Source organism: Dermacentor albipictus, chromosome 7, assembly GCF_038994185.2.
Source record: "Dermacentor albipictus isolate Rhodes 1998 colony chromosome 7, USDA_Dalb.pri_finalv2, whole genome shotgun sequence".
NCBI classification, from domain to species: domain Eukaryota; kingdom Metazoa; phylum Arthropoda; class Arachnida; order Ixodida; family Ixodidae; genus Dermacentor; species Dermacentor albipictus.
In genome coordinates, this window is record NC_091827.1 from 85,305,304 (window position 1) to 85,327,675 (window position 22,372).

General features: G+C 43.4%; 1 protein-coding gene and 2 pseudogenes across 1 annotated transcript in view; 1 reads left to right on the forward strand and 2 right to left on the reverse strand.

Moving 5' to 3' along the window:
• The window catches only part of LOC135899619 (uncharacterized), an 84,305-nt gene that overhangs the window by 52,418 nt on the left and 9,515 nt on the right, over window positions 1-22,372 (reverse strand). Inside the window, exon 3 of the mRNA XM_070522007.1 lies at window positions 19,501-19,622. Coding sequence (XP_070378108.1) covers window positions 19,501-19,622 — 122 coding nt within the window. The remainder of the gene's footprint in view (window positions 1-19,500; window positions 19,623-22,372) is intronic.
• Window positions 14,138-17,779, forward strand: LOC139048044 (uncharacterized; annotated as a pseudogene).
• On the reverse strand, window positions 17,866-19,374 carry LOC135899620 (putative nuclease HARBI1; annotated as a pseudogene).

Here is a 22,372-nt window from a genome sequence, read left to right on the forward strand (position 1 = left end):
CGAACTTATTAGTATGTCACAAATGTTCTGGCCTTTCAAACGTCCTGCGAATGCACCAGAAAAGAACAGAAGAAAGAAAGCGCAGGCTTAGGCCTTCAGGTACGCGTCCGTTGACTTCATACCAGAGCAAGGACAAAGTTGCAGCACTGCGTCGGGCAAATTATGCTCTGAAAAGGTCGAAAAATCGTCTGCTCAACCGCTTTAAAAAAATGTCGGCGGAGCTTGCAGAAGCTCGTATCCACATGCAAAAAATGTCAGAAGAAGAACTGGGTGAGAAACTACGCAGAATAGATCTCCCTAGTGCTCAGCTGACTGTGGTAAAGGAGTGCGTAGCAGCAGCGAGGTTCACGAACAAAAAAAGCAGACGGTACACAGAGGATTGGCTTCTGATGTGCTTGCTGTTGCACATACGCAGCCCATCTGCATACTCGTTCCTGCGAGATAATGAGGTGCTCCCCCTTCCTTGCGTTACGACGGTGCGCAAGTACCTGAGCATGATAAGAGTCAGGTGTGGCTTTGACAAGAGGTTTTTCACGGCCTTTAAGAAGAAGATGACCACTAAAGACGATTTTCAACGCCACGGGATACTTGTTTTCGACGAAATGCGCGTCCGAAAGGAAATTCGAGTTCATTCGAAGACGATGACATACAGTGGCTTCACTGATTATGGAGACTCTTCAGAGGCCCCCGACGACCTTGCTGACCACGGGCTTGTATTTACCTTTCGGTCATTTGGCGACAAGTACTCTCAGCCGATAGCTGTGTTTGCAAGCAAGGGCCCCACAAAGGGAGCTGTACTCGCTCAGCTCGTCTTAAAAGCAATATTTTTGCTTGAAGATGCGGGAGCCTTAGTCGACGCAGTCGTCTGTGATGGCGCAAGTACGAACCGTGCGATGTGGAAGGAATTCGGCGTCACTGGAGCATTGCAACATACCCGGAACTACTTCATCCACCCCGTTGATGAAAAACGCAACGTATATGTGTTTTCTGACGCACCCCATCTTTTGAAATGCGTTCGGAACCGTTTGCTTTCACAGAAAGTGTTGTGCGTAAATGGCGATCGTGTTCACTGGGCACATTTTGACAGGCTGTTTATGGAGGATTCTAAACAGCCGGGAAATTTGCGTGTTTGCCCCAAATTGACTCTGTCCCACATCAACCCTTCAACGACCGAAAAAATGCGGGTGAAGTTGGCCACTCAATTGTTCAGCTTGAGTGTATCGAAAGGCTTGGAATTCTACTCGAAGAGAGGCACAAAAGGGCTCGAAAATGTCAAGGCAACAGTAGAATTCACACTAAGGTTTAATGATCTTTTTGATGCTCTTAACCGAAACCATCCAAAGGAAAGCATCACTGTTGGCAGCCGAGATTTGAGGGTCCTGGCCTCATCGTTGCATTGGTTAAATAAATGGGAAAAAGAAGTCGTATCAGGAAAAATCTCAAGAGCAAGTTTCCTAACCGAGCAAACCGCTGAGGGCCTTCGTGTGACTATTTTGTCCGCACTGGAACTATCAAGATACCTGCTAAAGGAGTGCGGTTTCAGATATGTTTTAACAGGAAAACTTAACCAAGACGTGTTGGAACGCTTTTTTGGCATTATCCGACAGGCTGGTGGCCAAAATGACCACCCATCTATGCCCACATTTCTGCAGCTTTACAACATGTTATCAGTTTACAGTTTGATTAAACCCCCTAAATTCGGAAACTGTCAAGTTGAAAATGAATCTCGGCAAGGTGCACCTGTACTCACGCTCAAAGATTTGAAACTTCCTTTTGACGACAGTGTCAAGTCAGAAGGACACCTTAAGCAACTCAAAGAGAAGCTAGATGGCCTAGTTGCTGCTGAAGAGGAAGTTGACCATGTGTTCGACAACTTGCATGAAGCACCGGCAGCTGCAGATTGCATAATTTATTATTTAGCTGGTTTTATATGCCGCAAGTACTTGAAAAGCACAACGTGTGCAAAATGCCGTGAAGGGTTATTGGAAGAAAGCGCACTTCATCATCAGCCGGAAAGCAGCCTTGTTCTGTGTAAAACCAGGGGAGGTCTTTTGCACCCAAAGCGAAGTCTTTTTCAGTTGCTTCATGCAACGGAGATGGAATTCCACAAGCATGCGGCTCTCAGAAATGCCTATGAATTAACATTGGAAAACATGCTTGATAAGTACAAGTTTCAGTTCTCCTGTGCCGACCATAAAGAAGAAGTTATGGCTGGCGTGCTACACAGTTATGTAGCCATGAGAATGAGGCAGTTCTGCAAACAACAGAAATCTGAGGCAAAAAATAAGTCGAAGGAGCTGCGAAAGCTGTCGAAGCTTCAGTAGGTGAAAACTCTACGTTTAATGTGCTGAATTAAATGATGGGCGTCATGAACTTACCCGTGTGCGCGACATGTGTGCCAGTGTCCGGTTTGTTTATGGAACATTAACGCTTGTACGAATAATTCAGTTTATGGCATGTTCTCTGTACATGTCAAATAAATGTCAATCTGCTCAAAACTTTACTGCTTTTGCGTCCGTGGTTTTTAGATGACAGTCGTCCATATGATTGACTCACGCGGAGGAAATGCCGTCAAACCAAGGCTAGGCCATCCTGCACACTAACATCACAACAACCTCTACCAGAACATTCAACTTCAGTTATTAAAAAATGCGGCCTTCGAATAGCCACATTGGAAAGTTGTTTTGCAGTCCATTACAATTTAACTGCGAGCTTATATAGGTTACAGTACACGTAAAACTAGTTTTCGTGCGGACGTTTTGGCATTTCATCATGGTAAGGTCTGTGGTTGGGTCATGTATCGTAGCCACTAATATTTCACAAAGTTCGCTGCAGCGTCAAGGAGCCTGATCAGTATTGCCAACTACCGTTGCGCTGGACTCATTGTGCCATGCTCCTATACCGGCATGGATGAGCGCGTGCACTACATAGCTCCCGGAGAACGCTTAATGTCGTGAAACGTATGCTTCGTTCATCGCAAACAAGTTTCCGTCTCAAGCTCGAATAACATACGCATCTAGTTTACCGTAAGAAGCGAATTCGAACGTTTTATTGACGCTTTTCACATCCGCAATGACTCTCGTCCTGCTTCTCTGGTTCAAAACCAAGGCCCTTGTGTCTGTGGCGCCATCTGCCGAGGGCAAAGCGATACATGCACGACTTTTTTCCGCCGGGACGGCCTTCGTTCAGCCACCTATCCTATTCTTACACCGTGCTGGCGATACTGAAATCTTGTTTCCTTGCCAGGCTATTGATCATTATCTTTGTTTTCTGCATATTAATTTTCAACCCCACTATTGCAAACTAGCTGTTGAGGTCCTCAATCATTTGTTGGAACACGTCCTCAATGTTGCTGAACAGGACAATGTCATCTGCGAACCGAAGGTGGCCGAGATGTTCGCCGTTGATCCTTACTCCTAAGCCGTCCCAATTTACTAGCTTGAATACTTCTTCCAAGCATGCAGTGAATAGCATTGGAGAGATTGTGTGGCCTTTTCTGACCTCTTTCTTTATAGGTATCTACCTACTCTTGCGGAGAATTAAGGTATCTTCCTACTCTTGTGGAGAATTAGGGTAGCTGTGGAATCTGTGTAGATATTTTCCAAGATATTTATTAAGCCTGCTCTACTCCTTGATTAAGCAATGCCTCTATGGCTCCTGGCATCTCTACCGAATTAAGTGCCTCTTCGTAATCTATGAAAGCCATGTAGAGAGGCTGACTGTAACCTGCAGATTTCTTGATTACCTGATTGATTACATGGATGTGATCCATTGTACAGGATCCCTTCCTGAAGAGAGCCTATTCCCTTGGTTGACTGAAGTGTTGCCCTTATTCTATTGGAAATTATCTTGGTTAATATTTTACACAATACTGGAAGTAAGCTAATGGGCCTGTAATTTTTCAATTCTTTAACGTCTCCTTTTTGTGGATTAGTATAATGTTGGCATTCTTCCAGTTCTATGGGAACCTTGAAATTGTGAGACATTTCGTATAAAGGGCTACAAACTTTTCAAGCATGTCTCCTCTATCTTTGATTAAATGAACTGTTATTCCAACTTCTACTGCCACTTTTCCCCCGTTTCATGTCTTGCAAGGCCCTTCTAACTTCCTCGCAAGTTAAAGAAGGAGCCTCCGTAACCTGATCATTACTACTTTCAATGGAAGTATCTTGGCTGCTCTGGGTATTGTATAGGTCGGCATAGAATTATTCCGCTGCATTTACTATATCTTCGATATCGCTGATGATATTACCCTGCTTATCTTTCAGTGCATACATCTTGGCTTGTCCTATGCCGAGTTTTCTTCTCACTGATTTCCAGCTGAGTCCATTTATTTCTGCTTCTTCAGCCTTTCTTACGTTATAATTTCGAATATGCTTTTCCTTGTTGATCAGTCTTGACAATTCTGCAAATTCTATCTGATCTCTTGAGTTGGACTGTTTCATTCTTTGTCATTCTTTTATTAGGTCCTCCGTTGCTTGGGAGAGCTTACCTATTGATTGCCTTAGTGCGTTGCCTCCCACTTCAATTGCTGCTTCTGAAGCCAGCCTAGTTACGGTCTCATTCATTACCTCCAAGTCATCTACATCTCGCTGGTCTAAGGTTGTGCTGTAAAAATAGGTGTAGCTGGGCTGGCAATGTAATGCGTAGGGCAGGTAACCAGTATATATTAGATAACCGATAAATATATTATGAAGTGCCTTTTCAATATCATCACCCAATAGCATGCTCACTCTGTTTATTCCAAATCTACCGTTAGCCCTCAATCATTTGCAGAAATTTAGTGTTGTGCCCATTTTGGCAGTCGTTGCGAGCAATCGGGTTCGTGGATTACAACTTTGCTATCTGCCAAGCACGGCTTAAATAAAGTTCTTGTATAGTAATGGAAACACCTGGCGTATGTGAATTGGTTAGTTATTATTGGTGTTATGAGTGTGCCATTTAAATCCCAAATCGTCGTCAGTTCCCACGTAAACATTTCTTTTTCTTTTTTTAATGCGCCGTTAACCAAAGCTTCCACGACAGTGTCCCATTTTGTACAAATCATTTAGAGTTGCTGTACTGATAACTATCATTATTTTTTGTGTTTGTACGTTGATGCACTGTAATTAATTTTTTCCCAGTTTTGTTTATCCATTGCAATTACATTTATGCACTGTTCACCTCACCTACGTAACATTTACCCTATGTAATACCCTCCCTAGAGGGCCTTTAGGGTTATTGTGAAATAAATTTTAAAAAATAATATGAGCATCTTTAACGAGCATGCAGCAGAAATATGGACTGCAAATTCTAGCTTTCTTCTGTTTGTGAGTGTAACAACATCGGCATTACATCTACAGAAACATCATTCCAGCTTTGTCTTTATTGCTTTTCACATTGGGTTGCTTTTTGTGTATAGCTTTCTTTGTGTTTTACTTTTATTATGCAGTATGAAGGTAAATAAAGTCATGTGCTGCATTACACCTAAATGTTACATTCTGTGCAGAAAGTGGTGTGCGTTCATTTTGCCAGGGCATCTATTGTGCCTTATTGAACTGCAGGTGGTGCAGTCCCAAAAAAAGTTGAGGACTGATGTATGCAAGAGGTCGGAGCTGCAGCTGGCGGACGAAGTCCTGCAGGATGACGAGTCCGACTTCGTCCCCAGAAGTGCTTAGGCAGCTTTACAGCTGGAGCTGCAAGCTGCGCAGAGTGAGCTAGACAGCTTGCGAGGACAATTGAGGGAAAACACTCATGCAGTCTCCTCGGCGCAGCAGGTTCCTCAAGATCAAAGCAGTGCCTTGCTAAGAGGCACTTGCATATGTGCCGAGGAGCACTACAAGGAGCTGAAGGAAGAAATGCGGCAGCTTCGTGCCATGAACATGGAGCTGCAAAAGACGCTCTCTTGCAATCTTTTTCAAAGTGGTGAGTGTTTTCATTTCTTGCATTTTGGATCATTACTGTACTGTTGGGAAGTTCCCACGCCAAGGATGAAGTTGATCCCATGAAAATTTTTAGCGCCCCATGTGACATTCAGCATAAACAAATGCCGGATATTTCATAATTCTGGTTTAGTTGAGGCTATTGGTTCCTGCCTGTGTTGCCTGGTTCCCTTCAGTTATATTTTCCCTGTATTATTGTTTTTCATGCTGTACTGGTAGCAGCTGTCTGGTGGCATATCATCCTGAGCAAGGTCGGTCTGCCATGTGCCCAGGGTCGAGTGTATTAGAAAAGGCGTATTGACTAGGCTACTTCACTTGGTAAAGTGTGGTGTTGGGTGTGAGTAGTATGGGCAGCTCAGGATGGCAGACACGGCTTAGGGATGAATATTTAGGTCTGGAGTTTTGTAACAGTACATGACATTGCACCAACGTTACTGCTTTCAAGACTGGACCATGCTTTAAAGCGTAAAATATTGCATTTTAGGTGGAAATTAGTCAGCCATTGGTAGTTTTGCACTCGTTTGATTTTTCTATGAAATATTCTTTCCATTGTGACATTCCTGAAAAATACTTTAAAAAAAAGGCAAGCTTGAGCAATTTGGAGCACTTTCATTGTGCATAGTGTGACCTGGGGGGAGACATTTTGTAAGTGTCCACCTATTGGACACATCCATTTCTTCTGCTGCTGAAGTTCTGATTGGCCAGGGGTCGCCTGTCTCCTTCTGATGCATAGCCCAGCCCAGCCAATCAGAAGTTCAACAGCAGACAAAACGGACATGTCCACTAAGTGGACACTTAGAGAATACCCCCTCCAGCAGTATCGTCAAACCTCAATGTGGACCTCATGCTTACTCCTAAGGGAAAGTTGGAACGCAGGAATTGTAATTGATATTCGGGACAGTCCTGCAAATTCTAGGAACCTTTGTGAACCTAGCATTGTTACTGCCATCTGATCATGCTAATGCAGCAAGAAGCACTGAAGCAATGTTTGGAATTTTGGTTAAGTGAAAACACGTAGGAAATGCTCGAGATCCTTTTGCTATGTGATCAACAAAAGTCAGACAAGAGCTCTTATCCATTCTTGAAGCATCGTCTCCAGCCTGAGACATCTGTTGTTTGAATGCTGTTAATGACTAGTGGAAGTTTATGTATGAGGCTTCAAAATGCATAGGAACAGAAAAATCATTTTTCTCGGTAACCACTGCTCCACGTTTGATTAGGTTTACTGCATTTAATAAGAAAGGTTTGTCTAGGGACTGCAGCAAGGGTATTTTTATTAGGCCATCAATTTTTCATATGAATTGTTAAAAATTGCAGAATTTCAGAAAATGAGAATATCAAGCTTACAACTTTGTAACTCGACAACAACAAAAATAATCACAATTCTGTAAATTTCACCTTATGACAATAAATGGTACAAAGTTGATGTATTATGTGCCTTTCATTTGTGGGTTGGACTTTTGCAGAACCCCTGTAAACATTTATACGAATCATATAGGCTGTAAGATCTTAATAAATTTGTCTGATTTAGATGACTCTAATGGATGAAGTTTACAGAACTGTGATGCCTGCTTTTGGTGCTGAGTTATGGATTTGTGAAGTTCGTGCTTCTGTTGTTGGAAATATTTGTCACATTAAATTCCTAAATCAATATTTCTTAATCATTAGAATTTAACTCTCTTAAGCGCAGCGAATTTTATTAAAATTGGCCGAGCAGATGTTTCATGATAACGTATTTGCATTTTGCATTATTTGAATAAAGAACTTGGTGTTGGCCACAAGTTAAAGTTTCTTCTTACGACTTAATCTTTCTGTGAACCTCTCTTGTTTAGAGTGCTAGATAGAAGAACAATACAGAGCACAATGGTAAAGCGATATGCCTTCTACAAAGAAGCTAAATGCAGCGAATTTGTGGTATAGCTGCGAAATTTGGTGCATCTGTTATGCACATGTTGCACCAGCCATTCTCTGTACACAGAAGTCGAGCTTGTTGGCATTTGCAGAGATCATTGCCTTTTCAAGGCTAATTTGTTTCATTGTTTGTTCCCCAATTGAAAATCTGAATGAAAGGAGAAGTACAAATTGTTTTCTTCAGTTTTCTTGGTGTCTCATAAAGGCAACTGCAAGTGGTTGTGCAAATATATCAACTAGAGCTGGTGCCTTTGCAGAGAAAAAGCATGCAGATGAACTGCAATAAACAAGTGCCTCAGTTAAGAATGTACTTTTCAAAGCATTGCACTTACACCAAAAAGGCACTGTAGGGGCAAATTTTTTTGGATTATGAAGTATTAATATTTTCTGGCCAGAAACTTTACCTCCGTGAAACACACTATGCTAAGAGAAAAAGTGAAATTGTTTTGAGCTTTAATGCTCATTGCTGCAAATGCTAGAAATGTTTGTGTTACCACCACTTCAGTATAAGAACTTCTAATGTGTTTTGACACAGTTGTGCAAGCACAGTAAGTGTTATTGGAGATTATTGCTCTGCAGACATCTGTTATTTCCTTAACTCATATCAACACTGCTTAAACAAAGACACATAAGGGATCAACTGTGCTTCCCAAACGCAAAAGTTGCAGCAGGAGAAATGTTTGTGTTCATTGCTAGCATTGGCGAAACGACAAGCAGGAACAGCTGGCAGCATCTGTTGCTATGTTATCTTAGTTCTCTACTCCATTCTCTGTTTTTGACTTGTGCTTTCTTGTCAATGGGCTAATTAAACATTGTATGTCTTTGTGGGGCACATACTATTTCATATAGAAGTTATCATTTGTCATTTACTGGTGCCAGTCATGATGAGTTATGACATTCAGGTGCTGGTAAATTGTTGACAGCTCAGATGCGTCCTTCAAAAACCTTTCAGAAAGCACAGTTGTCTATGCCACATCGTTCGATGTGTCAGTACGGGCGCAGCCGGACCCTGTCACCCCTTCGAACATTGGAGGCAAGTTCTATCTTCTGCTGTGTGATCTAGTTTAATCTTCATTACAAGCACTATTTTGTTTTCTGCAGTAAAGTGTATTGAAAAAAGAACAAAGAATGACTCAAGAAAGCATTTTTTTCTGTAATTGATGTACTAATGATGGCTGCATTAGTACAACCTCAGTGCAATTACTTGAAAAAGAATTAGCCTTTTTAGGTCGGTCACGACAGATGCGATAACTCGACTTTTCATGCTCTGTGATTAGTGATGCTGTTGTTGTGCATGCTCTGCTGGCCTTGCTGGGACTATGCCATTTCTAATAAAGCTCAGTTGATAGTCCAGCCGTTGTGGTGTGAACCTCTCTTCTTGTCCTTTGTGTTTTGGGACTGTTTTTTTCCTTCAACTAAGATCGAGCTGCATGGTTTAGCTGTACTGTACAAAATATATATATTTCACATAAACAGTAGTGATGCAGCTATGGCTGAAAATGCAACATTCTCTTGTGTAAAAAGAAAACTACAGTGCAGTACATATTCTTTTTACATTTGTACCTGTAATGGTACTAGCTGTTTCTGAAATAAGTTTGGCACGTCATGTTACAGCTTAGCACAACAGCAGCACCACTGCCAAACCTGAAGGAAACTGTTGGCAGTGTGAAACACTGATGCACTTGTGCATTGATGTTTTGCGTGCTTGATGATGTTTGTAAGAGGTGCTTGCTTATTTAAAGTGAAGCAATTTCACTTTCTATGGACTCTTTCACTTTTGCAAGTCAAACCATAACTGATCATGGCGGAAGCATCTAATAACCTTGTAATTAGAAACATCTGTGAGAACACCAAGAAAGTGCTTGAAATTTCCCATAGTCAGTGCCTAACTTTCCCAGCTAAGAAAGTAAATATAGTAGAGGTAGCTTAGTGTCAATAGGCAAGTAAAAGCCATCAAGAAATTCTGTGATATGTTTAATATCAGGTGAATAGAGAAACTAAGGAAAATAGGCAACCATCAGCTGAATGGCAGGTGTGTGAAGTCGTTGAATATAAGTGCAGTAATTATGCAAATATTTTTATTCCTCAGAATCTGCAACTGTCCAAAAGGATGCTGCTGCTGCTGCTTCAGAATCTGAGATTCCTCAGAACTACGATGCTGCAGCATCAAATTTTAACAGATTAGAAGAGTTGGGTAAGGAATATTTATATGTTAAATGATTTGTTTCTACTAGATCTGTCTTCTGGTGTGTGTGGCATTGTCAACATACTATTTGTTAGGGCAAGTTTTACAGACAGTGTGAACTTGTAGAAGGGAGTTGCAAGGCGATTATCAAGATTTATTGGTGGCTGAGGTTCATACAGGGAAGCAAAGGATAAGGGGTACTAAGATAAATATTCACATTCATTTATTGCTCCTAGAAAGCTGGAATTCAAATTCTTTATGCGTTTTGTAGGTTTTGCACTCATTTAAGTTGATTAGTGCTGAGATATGGGCTTATTGGTACATCATCATCAAGTTTTTTTGGTGTAGCGCAATTAGTACATGGATGTAGAGGAAGAACAAGACTAACCGTTTGTGGGTCCTTTTCGTTATCTGTGCACTAGTTGCACTACACCAAAAAAGCACTCATGCAACTGCTAGCTTTTTGAAAAAAGGTTCTAAGCAGCTTTCATGTACGTTACATGCTTCCAGTAGCATATTCATGCATATGAGGTGCTAGCGATATTACAATCCATACTGCCATGCATTGGTCTTGTGTTTGGCTTAGCTTTACTGTTTGCTTATCTAAGCACTGTAACAGAGATGCTTGTGCATAAAGCAGTTGGCACATGGCTCTTGAATGAATAACATAATTTTTAACCAGTATGGAATAAAGAAGTCACTGCTTTTCAAGCATGGTTCATGGGAACTCATTTTTTCTGGGATGTAATTGAGGTAATTTTCATGTACTTTGCCTGTATTTTACAGAACTCTCACACTCAGTAGTGGTGAATCTGCTGCATCCTTCTGTCATAGGTGCTTGCGAGTAGGTGTTTTCACTGCCAGCCTTCTAAAAAAATAAGTAAATAGCACTGGAAGCAGCTGATTTGATAGAGATCATAATGTGACTGAGTCATGCATTCATTCTTCTGAAGATGCAGCCACCACAGCATTCTCTCCACTATTTAAATCTGTTTGAATGAGTGAGACAGTCATTAGAGTATGCATCAAACTTTTGTTGTACATGCAGGCTGTAGAGTGAAAGGAGATGAAAATTTGTGGCACTTTTACAGCCTGGTGGAATTTTTTAAAGCCTTAAAGGAGTACTCACACAAATATGTTCTATCCCGTTTTTTCTGGTGCAATAAGTAGCTAATGACCCAGTAATCACGGCACGAAACATCATTGGCTTCAGAGCGCGACAGGCAGTTATTTGGAATCTTGTCTGTAGTGACCAGTCCAATTTTTGGTTTCAGAGAGCTGCAAGATAGGCCAAACAAGGAATGTAAAAACAGTTGGACTCGTGATCGCACAAAACTGTGACGTGCTCGCGGGCGTGGGAGATGCGTGATACTAGTTGGTCTGCTATGCCTGCACATGCTTTGCGATGACCTCGCCATCATTGTTGTTCTCATTTTCATTGTCCAGCGATGACTATTTCCTGGTTGCATGAGTCGTTGCCGCATTAGACGTGGTAGACCACTTTTGATTGGCTCCACTACAAAGCAGCGACTCGGAAAGTGTGGCTAGCGACACCTATCATTATGCATACACACTGCTACAAGAAGTACGAAGCATTCGTCGAGGGCGCTTTGGGAATGAAGCACATTCCGGAGCACGAGACAAGACAGGATAAATGTTGGCACAGCATCAGGCTTGGGAACATATAGTCTTGGGAGAAGATCATTGAACAGCTTTGGTTTTGTTTATACCAGGCATGTTCGAAATGAAACGAGCAAATCTGGCTGCTCTTCAGTGGGGTACATTCGAAGCGTCCAGTGGCACGCACAAACTCGGACCACTTCTGCCACTTAACACACCAATAGTATAGCGAACAAGCAAGCCAGGTGAGCTGGCGACCACTGGCAAACGGCATATAGGCCTAGCTCGGTGGCTGTAGGATCCGAGGCCGATGGCCCTTCCGACCCCTTGTAATAAAGCACCTATATTCGCCAACTGAATCAATGCCTGCACATTTATGTCGCTCATAAGTGACAATACTATTAGTTTTCCCGATGCCATTGGTAGCGATGAGAAAACACGTTGGCCAGGCAGAGACGATTCACAGAGACGATTGCTGTGGGGGCTGCGCTGACTGCTTGCGAGTCAAAATCACTCCAGTGATTTACTATATTGCGCATCATTTTATAACATGCACACTTCCGAAGTCACTTTACTGCGCGAGTTACTTTGTGTCGGAAAGAAATTTTAGCTGATTTTTATGCCGCTGTCAGCGGCGAGAGATGTCAGTGTCATGACCAGGGAAAAAAAAAAAGACACTGGGATGTTCAGAGCGGTGAGAAACTTGCTCGCTGGACCCGTCGCGATGACATCGCAAACTCGTAACGTAGCATTTTCTCAGTTGTTTACAATCCTTCCTAGATGTCGATGTGGTAAGGTACTGCGTTTTGTAATTGGCTGCGCTTGATTTTGATTTTAAATATGTTCTATGCTGTACTCGCCGTTGATATTTTGCAGACGATGTGTGTGTGTCCACATTAATGAACCTTGCACGTTAACCCGACTTCGAAATTTTGTGTTGGTACTCCTTTAATGTCTGAAGCTGCTTAGGTCACTCAAAATACGTGATAAATTTGTGGTTATTCTGCAGAGTCTGTGGAAACCTTGGCGCCATTACCACTGGAAGATACAGGTAAGAAATAGTGTGCTACTGATAACGTTGTGAAGCAAAAACATTGTTCAATTTTATATCTTGTGTAGAACCTAGCTCAGTGCAGAAGAGCTTTGTCTTCCTCGTGCGAATAGGAAACACATGTTAATCATCATCGTCAGGATCAGCTTATTCAGGTTGTACACCTGGACCACCTTTCGTACTGGTGCCCAGTTTGCACTTGTCCCACCTCAGCCAAACGCATCTTATGCTTGAATATTTGCGAATATTATTACTCCAATCCATAGCACTTGGGAGAATAAGAAATGATGAGGCAGTAACACTGATCTGGACACCCTGCCACCAATAAGGGTATGGCCAAATTGCGTTATATGTCACCTTAAAAGCACATTTCAATACAAACTATTCTGCGCTTCTACAAGGTACCTTTGTGGAAGTTTCTGTCTTGCCTTGTGTAGGGGCTTCTTTCACAAAAATTGTCTGTTGTTGGTTACCCACTAGAGTTACCCAGTGCAACAGCCTGATGGAATATCTATTACGCTACAGGCGCATGCATGGCATAAGAGAATAATTAAATTCTGGGGTTAGATGTGCTAAAACCACCTTCTGTTTATGAGGCACACCATAGTGGAGAACTCCGGAAATTTCAACCACCTGGGGTTCTTTAACGTGCACTTAAATCTAAGTACACGGGTGTTTTCGCATTTTGCCCCCATTGGAATGCGGCCGCCGTGGCCGAGACTTGATCCCGCGGCCTCGTGCTCAGCAGCCAGACACCATGGCCACTGAGCAACGACGGGTCATTAGAGAATAGCAGCCTACCACAATTCCTCGCATGTACAAGCTACTGCTTTAAAATGCTTGACATACATCGCATTGCATAGCAAGTTTGCTCCATCATGCAAGCATGCACCACTTTTCTTGGTCCTTCCCTTGCGGAAGCTGATGCATGCCGTGACGTTGCACCACTTTTGTGATTGCCGCAGTTCGTCCGCCTGTGAGGTTAGCCTTAGTCATACCGGAATAAGTTGAATGTTTCATCTCTGGTGAACAAGAAATCAGTTGCTTTGCCATCCTTTGCTGTTGCCACAAACACACACCCCATACAAACATGTTGCACCATTTTCATGGAACCCCAAATGATGCTATGCGGCCCTAAAGTTGTTAGGCAAGTTGGTTGATACTTGAAACCTGCCACGGTGGCATTGTGGCTTTGGTGTTGGGCTGCTGATTCCGAGGTTGTGGGATCAAAGCCCAGCGGCGGAGGCTGCATCTTGATGAGGGCAAAAAGCAAAAACACCCATGTACCAAGCATTGGGTGCATGTTGAAGAACCCCAGGTAGTCAAAATGAACCCAGAGTCTCCCACTATGGCGTGCCTCATAATCCGATCGTGGTTTTGGCATGTAAAAACACTACAACCTAATCTTCTTTTATAGTTGAGGAAGGTGGCATGGCATTGCATGGCAAATAAAATGCAAAGAACATATGGTGGGGCAGCATGGGCTGCCCACCATATGGCTGCCTGATTTATTGCAGTCTTGCTGGCATGTTCTTTTTCTAGTCTTGTAGGGGCTGTGATGAATTGGTTGTGGGTGGCGCCTACGCTCTCCAGTGTGTTCTTTGTTCTATTTGCACTACATTAGTGTCCCTATATGCTAGATGGCTAGTTACCTAGCTGTGTAATGCTTTGCCTAACATTGATTCCCACAATGTGTGGGATCTGAATAATTGGCTGCCTCAGAGGGCTATAAAGATTAGGACACAAAGGACAGGAAGTTTATGTACTTGAGCAGCATCCTTGGTTTTATTAAAGGCAAGCTTTATGAATTTATTTATCCCTTAGGCCTTGAAGTGATGTGCAATTTTCATTCCCTTATTTCTTGAATAATTTTTAGCTTCAGTTTGTTCGTTTAATATTTATTAAAAAATGTACACTTGGTAGGGTAAATACTCTGCTGACTGACTGTTTCCATTTTTCTTACCACCTTTCTATTACTATAACAGGGTGCTAGTTATTTGTTCTATGCAATCTATTATTTATTCCTAGGAATTCTATTATACCAATTTCTTTGTTCTTGCTTCCACTGTTTGTAATTTGTGCGTTGGAAACCTCATTTTGTTGTGCAGGCGATCTTCAATGTGAGGAGGTTGTAGATTTTGAGCACGCCACCTCAGAGTTCGTGATAGGCTCCAGAAGAGATGACGGAAAGGTAATCACACCAAATTTATTGGCTGCAGATATTGCCTGAATGTTGTCACAAAGTGATAAAATGAGCTGCAGCTTGAATAAGCTGAATTTATTCTGTGACAGCTCGCAGGCAGGCATTTGAAAGTCCTACCTGTATCTGCCTTTCGGCAAGACAGTCGTTGGGTGATTTTCAACTACTACACAGCCTGGCTCAGTGGTTGCAAGCCAAGCAGTAAACGGTGTGCAGGTCAGCCAGACCAGCACATGCATCAGCAGTTTGCGCCCACTAAGTCCAAGTTTTGTAATTTTCAGTTTTTGTGAGATAACTTTTAACGAAACTCTATGGAGAAGCCATACTCTCCATTTTGTGTGCATAAGTGATATTTTGTGCATTCAAGGAAATCTGGCACGACACTGTAGTTATGGAGCTGACAGCTAGCCCTCTGATAAAGCAAAAAGAAATAAAAAAGTGATATAGACCTGTCAGTGCTTCTAATTTGTGAGTGATTATTTCTTTGTGTAATGCAGATTTATGCAGGCAGTGGCTTCTGGTTGGACCAGAAAGCCTGGGACTGTTTGTTTAGTGCCTCCACGGACTCGATGTTCTACAGAAGCGCTGCTACTGTGTTGTGGACTGCAGACCAGACGAGAAGTGTCACAGGGACACTTTCGAACAAAGCACGTTCGCTCGGTTACACCGAGGCAAAGCCGCCACTCACGCCGGAAAAAATCTCGTCTCTAAAGCGTATATATCTCTTTCCTGTGGCCTTCAGAAAGTTTACATATTGATCTTGTGCATGTTTTATATATTTATTATAATGTGGTTTATTCTACATAAAACTGGCACATCAATTTTGATTATTCGCCTTGTGTTATGTTGTACCATTGAATGATGGAAACAAAAAATATTGCTGAACAAATTAATGTGAAACAAGATAATATAGTTGCTGTCAATGGTATCATGGGTAGTAATAACATTTATAGAAGATATTAAGGAATCGGATACTGAGAAGAATAAAAATAATGTCGAATAATAAATGTATCGACAATATTGCAATATTGACAATATGCAAAGTGCGTTCGATGAGGAACAAAATTACAATCATTCTTTAAACCCAACATTGTATACATGTTAGTAAAAAGAAAGTGAGAGGCATACATGCTTTTATTGAAAGACTAGTTAGTATGAGGATCAAACAAAAGCTGATGATAACGACACTCTAAAGTTAGCTGCATCATGCTGGAGAATGACAGCTGCAGGTAGACTGCTCCACCCTTAATTAGCTGGCGGGAGGAGAGATTTGAAGAGAGCAAGTGAAGAATGTGCAAGTGAAGAAGTCCATGAAGAATGTTGGACGCTTGTTGGACCATTGTCACTGCTGATGAAAAATATATGAAGTCTTGCCCACATTGAAGTTTGTGTGCAGGCATGCTATGGGCTGTTTTCTCTTCAGTTCTCATCACATATACTGACAATAAAACTTCAATTTCTGCAGGTGGCCCTAGGAAAGCTCCAGCTTTCACCGTGCTGAAGTTGGTACCCCAAGGGATGCCATCAAATTGGTCCCACGCTGAGGTTCTTCTGTTGACTGCATGCTACCAGCATCACATGTTAGATTTTCGTGACAGGAAGAAACAGAGAACAGATATTTGGATTCAAATAGGCACAGAAATGCGGGAGCGTGGCCATCTGAGAACAGCCTCTGATTGGGAGACAAAATTTAAAGGGCTAAGAAGAACCTATGATAAACATCGGCAACACAAGCGGAAGCGATAGGAAGGAGTGGCCCTTCTACAGGGAGATGGAGAACCTGTCTTCAAGAGCAGAGTACCAAGCATCAATTTCATCAAATATGCCTACGCAGCCCTCCACATCAGCCACGTCACCTGTTGGCATACAGCTCTTGGGACCGGCTCAGGAAACTCGTGGAGCCACTGGTGAGAACACTGATAGTTTTTGTGATGAGCGTTCCTCCCAACACAATGTGGCACAAGTTGCTGCCAAGGCAAAACGCCGTAAAACACCAGCAACTCTGTTGCGAGACATCCTGAGCAACGTGGAGGCATGGCAGGATGAAGAACGCCAACGTAACAAGCAGCAACTGAAAATGCTAAAGCGCATTACGGAGAGCACCAGTTACGATGTTTATTAATTAAATCAGTTATTTTATGGACTTAATTAAAATCAGGAACACGATTTTTTCTTTTTTTGCGGCTTGTGTTACGGCCAGCAGCTTAGGTGTGACTGTGGAATGCACACTCAGAACATACATTCGATTTTTTTTTGCTACGGTTAATAAAAAGCCTTTTACAAAGTGTGCAGAGCGTATGCTGTAAACCTTATAAATTATTTCTAAATTCTAGATTTTTAAAACAAGAAATGTGGTTTTAGGAATGACTGACTTTGAATCTAAAATAGTAACAAGTTCATTCCAATAAACTGCTGATAAATAAGTGGGCATTACCAGTACTTCGAAGTGGGTCGTCACTTGTGTCTGATCGGTATTCAGGTGGGATTACACAGGTGCCAAAAATCTCAATCTGTTTAAATGCACAAGAGGCTTTGTTCTGCTGATCTGGTTGCCTTTGCTTTTTGTGCCTTGCTATGGTTTCCACATAGTCTTTTCATGCTAGAGAATACTTGCGTATGCATACTTCGCAGCTTGCCATTTGTTCAATTTTGAAAAGTGTTCTTTTTTTTTGGCTCTGTGTCAAAATAGACTTGTGCTGAAGTTTTTACGTGTGACACAACCCCCTCTACCTTTCTGTTGCAGTAGACTTTTCTTGGTGGTTGCTGTCTTTGACATTTATAATGCTTTCACACCTGGTTGATTGACTTGCCTGCTCTTTTTTTTTTCTTTTTGCAGTTTCAAAACAATCAGCTTGCTGTTTGCTCTGGTTCAAATAGTTCTGTGCTGAAATTGCTTGCTTGTGGCATTGCATTGCATTGAAGTTTATATATATATATATACATATATATATATATATATATATATTTACATACATAGTTGCCGTGTGGATCCAGCATTTTAGGAGTTCATTTTTTCAGAGCACCTTTTGCTCGTTGCTTCAACAGAATGCCTTCTGGGTACGAAAGTGCTTTCCATGTAGTGCCTTATGCTAATATTGTATTTCTTGTAAGGAAATGAATAATTTTATACAAACTAATCACCTGTTCCCATGTATGTTGCTGCACATCTCCATGGAAACACATGAAAGAGCAATGCTATTTGAAGTACAAACACTAGTCACATGCACAAAGCAGTGCCATTTGTGTTCATATTTTGCTTTAAGACAGAGGTGGAAGTACTCAGTTTATTTCATAAGTGTTTTACTTATACCAACAATTCACGTTCACATAAAAATGTCTGAGGACACTACATGCAATGTTTTTTGTTATGACTGTTATTGTTTACCAAAATGCAATAAACAGTGGTTAATACAAACGTGTAAATGCTGAAGCTGCCAGTATCTGTTTTCATGCCTGTTTTCTACAAAGCCAACATTACTGCTTGGTGCTTAAGTGCATCCCTGCTCTCCGAAACTCCTGTGGAGTTCCCATCAAAAGATGGATCATCATCACCTTCTTTCTCCATGCTCTCACAACCAAAGGAATCTTTTGACATAAGAATGATGTTGTACAGAACACATGATGCCAGCCCATATTTACTAATGAGCGTAGTGCCTTTCATGTCAAGGTATTTCCACCGCCTGAATTAGCCTTTTAGCTGTGCGAATGCACACTCGATTACTGATCTTGCTGCGCCTAGTCTATCATTGAATTTTATTTCTTGTGCACTTAGGTGGCCATTATTTCTGTAACGCTGCATCAGTCCGACAGACAGTGCATAGGCCGAGTCACCAAGAATATGGAAGTTTGCCAGTAACTTTTCTACTAGCCTGCCCAGGCATGATGCACTGAACACCTTGGCATTGTGCAGAGCCTGCATGCACATGGGTGAATGCCATGTTGCTATCACAGTGCCCCTGCAGGATGATTGAGTGAAACTCTTTCCTTTAGTAATAAGCATCCTGCTCGTTCTCTGGGGCTTTGATAGCGATATGGCAACTGTCCACAGCACTGACAACTCTAGGACACCGCCACTTTTGGTAGAATTCACGGGCTACATCCTGCAGTGACAAAGGCCACTGGATAAAGTCTGGTGCTGCGCGTACCCTAAGTTCAATGATGTTAACAACGTAGTGCAGCAGGCCCTTGTTGACCCCAAAACGGTCGGCAACACCTCGGAAGGACTCTCGGTTGCCAAGCAACCATAGAGCCATTAACACCTTTGTATGGAGAGGTATCCTTGGTGTCCTTTCTATGGCGAGTCTCTCCTGCGTGATCTGCAGCAGGAACTCGAAGCCAACAGCTAGTACAGTTTTGATTATGATTGCTAGCTTGTGCTTAGTGCGCTTAGCGTCAATAAGACCGATGCAGTGAGCACTGATATCCCTAGTAGACTAGTTACAACATATTAAATCTCATACATTAACTTGGTCCTCGCGAAACACATGCAGTGTTGTGTACAGCGACCTTCTGCAAAAATAATCCACAGAATGTTGATGACTGCAAGGCAGAGGCGTCAGTTACGGGGGGCAGATTAAACAGTGTGTTTTTTCAAACTGATAGGACTACTTACCTCAAAAGTGCTTCTGTCCATCCTGAAGTGCTCTTTGAATTGTGTGTCCATGTATCTGGGCACAATGTTGATGACATGACACTGGATGCCTTGAATCATACGGATTTCTGTCCTCTTGCGATCTGCAATGAATTTCGATGAAGGCGAAATGCAAAAACGCCCTTGTGCTTGCGTTGTAATGCACGTTGAAGAACCCCAGGTGGTCAAACTTAATCCGGAGCCCTCCACTACAGCATGCCTCATAATCAAAACTGGTTTTGGCACGTAAAACCCCAGAAAGAAGAAGCAGAAGAAGATCTGCAATGAGTCACGAGTCAGCATACCGCGGAGCAGAAATAAATCCTCCGATGGGGTACATCTGAACAGCAAGAACAGCTTGCATTGCACACGTAAGCGCTGCTGCTGCTGCCTCTGTCGCCGCGCGTCAAGTTCTTCGACCTCTTGATCGTATAACAAGAACTGCAGAGTACAGTCGGCGGGGACACTTTCGAAAAGCACGCGAAGTGCAATAGCTGATGCGGAAACAACATAAAATTCACCAGACAGTGCATTAGTGCACCCGAAAGCAGTCGGCGAAAATCGTCATTAAGCTAAGCTCCAAAGGTGTCACACTCAAGTGCACTCGAGCACGCTCCTTTGGAGTTCGGAACGCGCTAACTTAATGCGCCAGAGGGAGCATTCGCTTCAGATGTGCTGCGCATCGGCTCCGCCGATTCTTGGCCGGAGCCACGGATAACTTCACGATACTGCACCAAATCTGTTACGAACTGATCAAGCAAGTCACCTGGCGCACGTGGACATCAATTTCACCCAGGTGGGCCAATTTTCAGCAATTTTAGAGCAGTTTTTCACTCTGCCACGTGGGCGACGCCGTTCAGCCCAACAGCGACGTGGAGACTGCTCCGAGGCAACATGGACGCCTCTACGCTAACCCAGCATGGCTACGACCCGAACGCGATGTCCTAGACGACGGTTCCGATGGCCGAGGAGCGCAATTCTGCGATTCCTTTGAATATTCGAAGCCAAGCTCTCCTCAACACAGCCGCTCGCCGCTTGCAAGAGAAAGCCAAGATGGTGGCGCCCGCCGCCGCCTTGGCCTCCGGCATCCCCGCCAGCAAGACACAGCGTCCCGCCTCGTGCGCTGCGGGAAGCAAGGGCAAGGTCTTCACGAAGTGGAAGCCTCGCCCGCTACTAAAACCCAACCTGGACGACTACGTGATCGTTATAAAGCCACTTGAACATATTTCCTTGCACGAAGCCTTCTCCGAGAATCGCTATGGGACGGCTTACCTCAGGTCCGAGCAGGCAGAGACCGTCAATTCTCCATTCGAGAGAACAAAATCTGATTGTGATCCACACCCGGACCTCGCAATGGCAGATCGAGTGATCGGGGATTTTTCAGCAAACACCGAACGCGGAGCGGTACCACTCCATGGATACCTATGGCAAGATGGTGGAAACGTTTGCCATGGTGTCTTCGTGGTGTGCAAACTCGGACACGACGGAGACACTTCAGCAAAAAGTGCGTTGGAGGGCAGGCACAATTGTTGAGGTGAGAAAATTTGGCATATCGAACAAAGCGCATGTTACCTTCACCGGAAAGGACAAACCACGTTTTGTTCACTACGATAACATGGTGGTGCCCGTCCAACCCTACTACCGTACAATCCCGGCTTGCGGCAAGTGCGGGGCCATCGGCCATAGGATGGACGCATGCCCAAACTCGAGGCAGGACACTTGCGGCCTGTGCAGGCAACAGGTTCCACTCGTGGAGGGGGTGCAGGCCCCTCACAAATGCGTGCCCAAGTGTTCAGTGTGCGGTCTTGATTAGCATTCTTGAAACCCAAACCTCCACGGCCCTGAATGCCGCGATCGCCAAATTGACAGAGACAATTCCCTCTCTCGTAACTCAACGAATCACACAAACCTCTCGCACCACCTGGTGAGCTGGCCCAATTAAAGACCTGTCCGGCCGGCACCCCAAAATGTGTCGACGACAACTCGATTTCGATGACAAAGACAGTTGCTCACTCTCCGGAATGAAGGATGCTCCCCTACCCATGAGTACTGGTGCTGGAGCATCGTCTACGCAACTCCCTACCATTCTTACCGATCATGGCGAGCACCCCTAAACTCAGGAAACTCCCCCGATCCAAATTGGCCATCCCTATCCTAATTACTCAGTGAAACTGTCAAGGTTTCATGGCCCATGTTAAGTGAGTCAGCCCACGATTTTTCCTCACAACACTGGAGCACCTTCCTGCTGTGGTAGCCCTTCAGGAGCCAGGGAGCGGCACCACACTTACAAATTACACGTTTCAGCAGGACCCTCTCTCCTGTATCTGTGTGCATAAAAATTACACGGCCAACTTCGTTGACCTTGACCTCAAAACAGAATTCTCGTACGTGATGGCGACCCTCCTTCGACTACTAAAACAGGACCCACCACTACACGTTCTCAACATTTATTGTTCCCCTAGACTAGCCAACATCACTTTCGCAGACCTTTTTAGCCATGCCTTAAAGGCTGCAGGCAGGGATACCCTGGTGATCATGGGCGATTGCAACGCCCCCAGCACACTTTGGGGATACGTGCGTGAAGAGAAACGTGGACTTAAGCTGGCAGAACTTATGCCCATGCTGGGCCTTACTCTCCACACCGACCCTGCCCACCCAACTCGTGTGAGTAACTCCGTGACCTGGGACACATGTCCAGACCTTACCCTCACCAAAAACATTCAATATGTAGACTGGGTCAACACTGAGGAAACCCTCGGTAGCGACCACTGCATACTCAATACAACTATTTGCGCCCATCTATTGGCGAGACCTTTCGCACAGGCAAAATTGCTCGATTGGACCAAATTCCAAC